Source organism: Triticum dicoccoides, chromosome 5B (assembly GCF_002162155.2).
Source record: "Triticum dicoccoides isolate Atlit2015 ecotype Zavitan chromosome 5B, WEW_v2.0, whole genome shotgun sequence".
Lineage (NCBI taxonomy): Eukaryota > Viridiplantae > Streptophyta > Magnoliopsida > Poales > Poaceae > Triticum > Triticum dicoccoides.
Genome location: NC_041389.1, coordinates 415,371,279 through 415,380,384, shown reverse-complemented (window position 1 = coordinate 415,380,384; position 9,106 = coordinate 415,371,279). Strand labels below are relative to the sequence as shown.

Sequence of the window (9,106 nt, the reverse complement as noted above, 5' to 3'; positions counted from 1 at the left end):
GGACAGTTCGTGAGGTTTTGGCCCTCTCAAAAGCCAATTCCCCGGAGCTGATTTTTCTATCGGAAACACGTCAAGCCTCAAGTAAGATGGATAGATTAAAGTGGAGACTGCATATGAAGGGTTTTGTGGGGGTATCTAGTGATGGGCGCAGTGGGGGGCTTGCTCTCTACTGGGATGAGAAGCTGCAGGTGACAGTATTGGAAACGTGTGCACGGTATATTGATGTGCAGATCGTGGATACTGCTAATGACAAATCTTGGAGGACTACCTTTGTATATGGAGAACCACGGGTGGAGAACCGTCATCGTATGTGGACGTCTTTGGCTGCACTCCGGGCGGTGTCGGCTGAACCGTGGCTAGTATGTGGGGACTTCAATGAGGCATTGTGGCAGCATGAACACTTCTCGCGTGTTCAACGATCGGAAAGTCAGATGCTCTTGTTTAGGGACTGCATGATGGCCTGCGAACTTATGGATCTGGGGTTCTCTGGAATTCCGTTCACTTATGACAATGGTCAGCAGGGGGAAGGTAATGTTAAAGTCAGGCTGGATAGAGCTTGTGCCGACGAGGCGTGGAGGGATTTGTTCCCTTTCCCGCAAGTGAGGCACTTGGCATCGTCTTGCTCAGATCATGTCCCGATTCTGGTACAATTTGATCTCGGTGAACCTGTGCGGACTAGAGTCTCGCCGAAGTATGAAATAATGTGGGAGCGACACCCCGCTTTGGGTGCCGTGGTGGCTGAGAGTTGGGAGAAAAGCAAGCCAGCAGGTAACCTGGGGGCTGTCCGTGATGCATTAAAAGATATGATGAACAGGTTGCGGGCGTGGAGTAAGGAAAACTTTGGGCATGTCACTTCTGAATTGGAAAAGCTACGGCAGGAGCTTACAAACTTGCAATTGCAGGATGCAGATAAGGCTGTCTTAAGGCAGAAAATGCAACAGATGGATGAGTTATTATATAGAGAGGAGATGTTGTGGCTACAACGATCACGGATCACGTGGCTAAAAGAGGGCGAGAGAAATACAACATACCTTCATCGGAGAGCGGTGTGGCGTGCGCGGAGGAACCATATTCAGCGGCTGCGACGTACCGATGGCACTTGGTGCTCCGTTCCGACTGATATGGAACGCATGGCGACTTCCTACTTTAAGGAAGTATATACGAAAGATCCGACCTTGACTCCGGAGGTTGTGCTGGAGAGCATTATACCAAAAGTTACGCAGGAAATGAATGATGCTTTATGTGCCCCGTTCTCGGAGGAGGAGGTGTCGAATGCCCTGTTCCAAATAGGGCCCTTGAAAGCACCTGGAACGGATGGACTACCTGCAAGGTTTTTCCAACGCAATTGGGCGATTGTGAAGTCTGAAATTGTGGCGGCCGTCTTGGATTTTTTCAAGACAGGAACGATGCCGGAGGGTGTAAATGCTACGGCGATTGTTCTTATTCCAAAAGTTCCCCATCCAAAGGAACTAAAGGATTTTCGACCGATAAGTTTATGTAATGTGGTTTATAAAATAGTGTCTAAGTGCTTGGTGAATCGCCTTCGCCCTTTGCTTTCCGAGCTGATCTCGGAAAACAAAAGTGCGTTTATACCGGGTCGGCTTATTTCGGATAACTCTATAATTGCTTTTGAGTGTATCCACCACATACAGTCTCTGAAGCCAAATAGTGGAGCAGCTTGTGCATATAAATTGGACCCGTCAAAAGCATATGATCGGGTTGATTGGGATTTTCTGGAGCAGGCATTAACAAAGTGGGGCTTCTCGGTTCAGTGGCTAACTTGGATTATGGCTTGCGTTAAGTCAGTTACATACTCTGTAAAATTCAATGGGAAACTTCTGGAGGTCTTTGCCCCGTCTAGGGGTCTCCGGCAAGGTGATCCTTTGTCCCCGTTCTTATTCCTTTTTGTTGCTGACGCCCTCTCTGCTATCATCTCTAAATCAGTTGAGGAAGGGGAATTGAGGGGAGTTTCTATATGCCGTGGGGCACCGGTGATTTCTCATCTGCTGTTTGCGGATGATACGATGCTATTATTTGAAGCTTCAAGCCAGCAAGCAGACATTGTCAAAGGTTTGTTGAACACTTATACTAGAGCTATGGGTCAACTCATCAACCCTGAAAAGTGTTCCATCCTCATATCTGACAACTGTGATGCGGCGGTGGCGGGTGAGGTGAAGGATATTCTGGATATCTCGCAACATGTATTTGAACCCAAGTACTTGGGTCTCCCGGTGCCGGAAGGTAGAATGCATAAAGGGCAGTTTGAAACTATTCAGGAAAGGTTAAGGAAAAGGCTTGTGGATTGGAGTGAGCAGTATGTGTCTTCGGGAAACAAAGAAATATTGATAAAGGCAGTGGCACAAGCAATCCCAACCTATGTGATGAGTGTGTTTCGTCTACCGGCGTCCGTTTGTGATGAGTTGACAAGAATGATGAGGCAATACTGGTGGGGGGTGGAGAAAGGCAAGAGGAAGATGGCTTGGCTCAGTTGGGAAAAAATGACCAAACCTAAGTCTATGGGTGGCATGGGCTTTAGGGATATGCGAGCCTTTAACCAAGCCTTGCTAGCTAAGCAAGCTTGGCGCCTTCTGGACAGCCCGGACAGCTTGTGTGCTAGACTGCTACGGGCTAAGTATTATCCTCGTGGCAATTTACTTGATACAGTGTTTCCCGCGAACTCTTCCGCGGTATGGAAAGGGATAGTACACGGACTGGACCTATTGAAGAAAGGTATCATTTGGCGTGTGGGTGATGGTACTTTAGTCAAGACATGGCGTGATCCTTGGATTCCAAGGGGGAATGATTTCCGGCCAGTAACTCCAAAGCGTAATTGTAGACTGAATTGGGTGGCTGATTTCGTTGATGAGCATGGGGCATGGAATGTGCAAAGGCTGCGAGAACACTTATGGGACTTGGACGTTCACGAAATCTTAAAGATAAGAACATCGCCGAACCACGGCCAAGATTTCCTTGCGTGGTTTCCGGAAAAGAACGGTATGTTTACAGTTCGGTCGGCGTATCGTCTTGCTCACGAGTCCTCACTCAACCATGGCGCGTCAAGTAACAGCCCAAGCGGCCAGAGATCAATCTGGCAAACAATTTGGGGAGCCAAAGTACCCCTTAAGATGAAAATTATGGCCTGGAAAGTGGTGTCTGGTGCTCTCCCAACTAATGCTTGCAAGAAATATAGACATGTCTCTACTCGAGACAGTTGCCCCCTGTGTGGAACGGAGAAGGAAACTAGTTTTCATGCTCTAGTGACATGCAATCATGCTCGCCAAGTATGGACCCAGATGCGCACAGTATGGAGGCTCCCACATACAGAGCTCCTTCGTGATACTGGGCAAGATTGGTTGTTAAACATCCTGGCGAACTGCGACGACATGCAGAGGGACTCTGTGATTATGATGCTATGGAGGATATGGAATTTGCGGTCTGATGGGGCACATGGAAAGGAAGTTCCACCAGTGACAGTAACGGTGGCATACCTCCAGAGCTACATGCAATCTCTACATTTATCCAGGAGGTATACAACGGAGGAGATCATTAAAGGGAAGATGCAGGTTTGGCAAGAGAAGCCTGTCGTGCGGAAAGAGGCGTGCTTGCCGTGGCCACGACCATGCGTGGGTCAGGCAGCACTGTCCGTCGATGGATCCTTCTCCCCTGAAGACGGCTCGGCCGCGGCCGGTATGGTTTTGTGCCGGCATGACGGGAGTGTAATCTTTGCGGCGTACAGATGCATTTTCAACTGTAATGAGGCAGTGGAGGCAGAGCTACATGCAATAATGCAGGGTATGGCACTAGCTATTCAGCATTGCACCTTACCCATCGTCGTTCAATCCGATTCCTCGGTGGCACTGGCCGCCTTGTCAGGAGAGCATCTCATCAGATCGGCTTATGGACATCTGGTGGCGGAAATACGTCATCTTATGGCTGATAGAGTTTTTATTCCTTCGAAAATTAAGCGCGAACAAAATAGGGTAGCAGATCGGTTGGCGTTGTATAGTCGTACGGAAAGTACTACTGCTGTATGGCTAGATAGAGGACCACCTTGTGTGGAGGACTTGTTACCTCTTGATTGTAACCCTACCCATATGGAATAAAACACTTTCTCCATCGCAAAAAAAGGAGGTTTGCTTGATTGTCATGATTATATACTAGTGCCACCTCTAGTGCGTCTTGAGAAAGCTCATCCTCTCACGTATTTATGTTTCAAAGTGCAACTCTCTACTTCTTTTTTTTTACTAAATGTACGACACTATAAAATTGCAAGATGCAAAGAATTATATATGGACAAGTAGGCTACATGACTAAGCATCTTCTATGATTTAATAACTGTTTCTTTGTTGTAATCATTTGCACATTATATGGCTCAGTTGTGATTGTTTTTGTTTTGTACTAAGAATGATTTCAATCTCCTTTTCTATGTTTTTGCACATCTACTATTCTTAAATAGTTCACCCCCACTACAAGCGATTCTCTCACCAGCTTTCCACCTTACCAAGCGTGCCATGTCAACATCTACTTGCACTATTCTCCAGCCATGCACCACAGCCACTGCCTTTAAACAACTATATCTAAATTGTTAGCCCCCACTACTAGATTTCTCTCAACATGTGTGCTTCCGCATCACCTTAATTATTCCTAGCCATTCGATCAAAAACCGTGTGAACTTAGAAGTCATACATGTACCCATAAGTTACACTTCTTGCATTAATCTATTCATGCAAACATTGCCACTTCATTAAGACATGCATGTCTTTTTTTTTCTTGGGGAATTAGTTCATGAATGTTAGTCACAATTTATAGTTTTGCGTTAATTCTTATGTAATCATGAACGGTATATGTGTTGGACCCTTGGAGCAAAAATATATAGTGTATGCCTCACATATTTGTTAAAAGATGGTGTCCCATTATGTGGACTCCAAAAGGTTTCTCTTTTATGCATCATGATGTCACATACTTTGTATGTTTATTGTTTTAAAAGCATACACTAAGTACGCTCTTATATTTGTATTACATTAGTTTTGTTTGTTTTAAGCACTTATTGATGTATTTGTTTTAACACGTTCCCATGGCAACACGCGGGGCATCATCTAGTTATTACAACATGCATTCTCCCACCTCACCACTTCATGCATGTCCATGTTATAATTAGTCACGTAATTATCCATGTCCTACATCTTACACTAACTCATGTCATTAGCATGCCATCTTATTCACGTGGCATGGAAATTTAACTAGAATTTGTTGTAGACATTGATTGTTAGGATGTATTAAAGAGTGAAAATATGAAAGAAGGCATTATGTGCATACAAGTATTGGCTCTATTCATAAATGTAAAACATCATTTCTTGATAAAATCTACAATGCTACAAGACATTTTGGAGATACATTTATTGAAATGAAAAAGGAAGAAATACCAGATATTAATCTGTCAGTATGACTTCAGATGTTTTTATTAGGAAAATATTTTATTTATTTCGAAAATTTCTCAAACCATTAAGTCGCTAACTTAACGAAATAAATGTTATGGTGCAGTAATAATATTTCGTAGTTACATGTCTCTTAGTGTTTTAGCAGCAACGCACGGGGAATCATCTAGTTATTTTTTTAGCATATCTAGTTATTATATATGGACATGCAAGTTTGACAACTTTCAAAAAGATATATTATGTGACTAATACCACTCATAGATCTACCGTTGGTTTATGCATTCTTTGAGGCTTGCATTTTCATCATCTTCATGGTAGCAGATATCATCTTACAACTTATACAAGACACACTCTACAATTTCACATGTCTAAACACAAAGAACAATGAGGTCCTGGTTGTGTGTCAACTTGTCCCCCTCTTCTTTTTCTGACCTGCGATTTTGCTCTGGGGCCCTGGCTAGTCAGAAAAGACAGTTGTTCTGGTTTGGTTTCGTGGCTATGTCCTGGGTCTTGTGGACTACTAGGAATAAGTTTACTATTGAAAACATATTTCCGTCTAAACCTATTGACTGCCTTTTCAAATTGATTTCTTTCCTACAACAGTGGAAATTATTAACTAAGGACCAGGATCGTGGAGCTACTGAAGACTTGATCGCTCGGGTACATTCTACGACATCTTCTATGCTCCAGAACGACCATGCCAATGTTGGTTGACCATGATCTTTTGGGTTTGCTTTGCCCTCTGGGTGTAGGTAGTTGGCCTGCATGCCTATTCTGGTTGTCATGCCGTCTAACCGTGCTGCCTTAAAACTCAGTTCTGGTTGATTGTATGCTTTGACAGTGCCTGTAGGCTTTTTCTATAAAGTCGGGTGTATGCCTTTTTTCTAAAAGAAAGAACAATGAGGTCTAATTTGGACTGCCACCTAATCATTAGTTCAGTTTTCAACACCTAACATACACACAAATGAATTTATAAAGGTGAAATATGAATTAGTTATGTGGTCTCAATGCATGAGTTCTGATAATAATAGGGGGTCTCCCAAAAGAACGAGTTCTGATAATAATAGGGGGTCTCCTAAATGTGCTAAAATGCTCTCTTCCAAATTTTTGCACGAGTAAACTTGACAAAACATGCAATTGATGAAGTATGTGAAATGGTTTTTATAGTCAGTTTATAATAAGAGCTACCTAGATATTTTTGTATTGCAAGCCATTTTCCATGAAGACCACATGTGAGAAGGTTTGGCGCAAATTATTCCCTAAGAACATGCAACATGCTTAAGGCCTTGACCCCAGATTGTAGGATATGTTGGTTCAATGCTGAAAAATCTTATGCTTCTGAGACCTCAAACAATACTCACAAATTCAATCACCTAGCATACCAGAAGATAGATTTTTGGTATATGAAATTTTGTCTCGCTCATGGGAACTTGTCCGCATTAATGGAGATACACCTCTTCTCACCAAGGAGAAGCATATGGCGGCTGGCGGTCTTCAGCTCAAAATTATGAGAGCACCTATAAGGCCTCCTTTGGTTTAGAGGATCTTGTAGGAATTGCATATGATAGGATTTCTATAGAAAGTATTCCTTTAGAGCCCTTTGGTTTGTAGGAATGGAATCCTATTCTTATGAAGGAATTCTTCATATCCTCCTCATTTCATAGGAAAATAAATATTAGCCTAGACTCAGTGGAAAAAATCCTATGATGTGAATCAAAGGGCATCTCCTTTCCTATTTCTACTTATAGAATTTGAAATACATGTCATCTCATTTTCTATGACTTTTTTATCCCAACGATTTTCCTACCCTATGAACCAAAGAATGCCTAAGGGGGTGTTTGGTTCAGAAGTCCTCGGACTTTTTCTAATCCCAGGGACTAATCAAAAAAGACTCTCCAGTAGAGTCTTTTTCTAGTCCCTATAGAAAAAGTCCCCCCGTTTGGTTTCTAGGGACTTTTTCTAGTCTCTGGGACTAAAAAGTCCCTGAACCAAACACCCCCTAAGTCAGTTGCCTAAAAATGATTCGTCTTTCAGTTGATTTGCGTGATATGTTAGATTCCAATCCAATGGCTATCTTTCCTCTTTCCTCGCCGGCCAACCACTGTTCACTTTCTTCGTCAAGCGCACACTTGATTTCCTCCCCGTCTCTCCTACGCCGGCAAAACCGCGTCGCCTCTACCTCAGGCGAGGTTCTGGCAAGTCCTCGCTCGCACCGACATACCGCAGGAATATTTTCCAGTATTCTTTCAGCCACCGCATTTGTTAGAGCATGCATGAAATCTGCATCATTCTTGAGCGAATTCACCATCTTCTCCACCAGAAGCTTCTGAAATTCAGGCGTAACAACCTCCCTCCGGATAGTCTCCAGGTCCAGCCTCGATCCTGACCCATGATTCGTCATATCTTCTAGCCTGATCGTCCGGCCGGACGGGTTAATGGAGATCGAGCAAGGCCGCGACCCCGCGTGGCCTGTGGACTCGCTGCCGACGAATTCTCGCTCCGGGTATTTAGCGTGGTTGTGCTCACCCTCGTAGGTCGCCACCAGCTTTGACCTGTCCTCCGCGTCTCTCTGCACCTATGCAGATCAAAATTCAGCAAAATTGAAGAATTATCTTGGTGGTTTGGCCAACAATTTCGTAAAACCTCGGAGTACGTGATCATGATGACACTGTTGATACCTTCTTCTTCACTGGGCAAGATGGAGCAAATGCGCAGCGGAAGTAGGATCTGGGGTGCGGGTTGTCGCGCGTCACCTTCTGCCCGTACTTCCTCCACTGGTACCCGTCCTTGACGCCCTGCGCGAGTAGCAGGCAGCAAAGAAAGCACCGTTCATGTCATGCATGGCTCGAGATAATCAACACGGCGTGCGTGATGGCAATGCCAATGCGTTGTCGCAGGATGTTCGACTCACAAGGTTGGCGTCGGTGTCGGCAGGCTCCGCGCGCGCGCAGACCGTCCTGACCTTGGGCCGCGGCTCCACCGTCACTCCGGCGGCCTCCTCCCTCACTGCATTGGAGGCAGAGCCGCTCGGCGCCCTAGCGGTGGCGACGGCTGAGGCTGGAGCCCTCGCCAGAGCACGCAGGTCAGGGCGACCGGCGAGTATGGCGCCGAGCGTTCCGGCCAGCCGCCGGTTCTCCTCGCGCACTCGCATCAGCTTCTCTTCGAGACCCTCAGCCTGCTCGGCGTTCAAGAACGCAGTGATCAGCAAGCGCAGTTACAAAAATATTCATGGAGATCATCAATGAGGGAGGATGATCGACCGGACCGTCGGGGAGCCAACGAAGAGCGGCAGAAGCCCGGCGCTGTCGGTCGGGCATGACGAGCCGTCGTCCATGGCCTCAGCAACACTGCACCAGGCGCCGCTACGGCCTTGTATAGGCACCTCGCAAAACGAGAGGAAACAAGAATTTTGTGTGGGGATGCCAATGACTCTGCAAGGAGATTGATTGATGCAGGTCCGTGATCGTTCGCTCTCGTGTTCGCCTCTCCCATTGACTTGACCGACGAACGCATCGATCAATTTGCTCACCACCAGTGTGTCATCTCCTGACGTCCTCTGTGACTCATATCTTCTACGTCAGCAAGAGGACGACCGATAGCAATACATATTAGAACTGCACACACACGCATGTTGCGGGTGACCACGTCGTATTCAATTTACTAGCGTTGTG

At 45.5% G+C, this 9,106-nt stretch overlaps 1 protein-coding gene across 1 annotated transcript; it reads right to left on the bottom strand.

Annotated features, from left to right (window-relative positions):
- Window positions 1–7,150: 7,150 nt before the first annotated feature.
- LOC119305627 (WRKY transcription factor WRKY62-like) lies at window positions 7,151–8,769 on the bottom strand. Its single transcript, XM_037582101.1, has 4 exons — window positions 8,701–8,769; window positions 8,347–8,610; window positions 8,114–8,230; window positions 7,151–8,010 (listed from the first exon to the last, which is right to left on the bottom strand). The coding sequence occupies exons 1-4, from the start codon at window positions 8,767–8,769 to the stop codon at window positions 7,435–7,437; spliced, it is 1,026 nt and encodes a 341-aa protein (XP_037437998.1). The 3' UTR covers window positions 7,151–7,434.
- Window positions 8,770–9,106: the final 337 nt, after the last annotated feature.

Bases quoted from the DNA above. Each gene is read 5' to 3' on its own strand.
- LOC119305627 (XM_037582101.1), bottom strand. From the start codon at position 8,769: ATGGACGACGGCTCGTCATGCCCGACCGACAGCGCCGGGCTTCTGCCG. The intron at 8,231-8,346 runs GTGAGTCGAACA...CTACTCGCGCAG, and splicing joins CCGACACCGACGCCAACCTT to GGCGTCAAGGACGGGTACCA. The intron at 8,011-8,113 runs GTATCAACAGTG...TGATCTGCATAG, and splicing joins CTTGCCCAGTGAAGAAGAAG to GTGCAGAGAGACGCGGAGGA.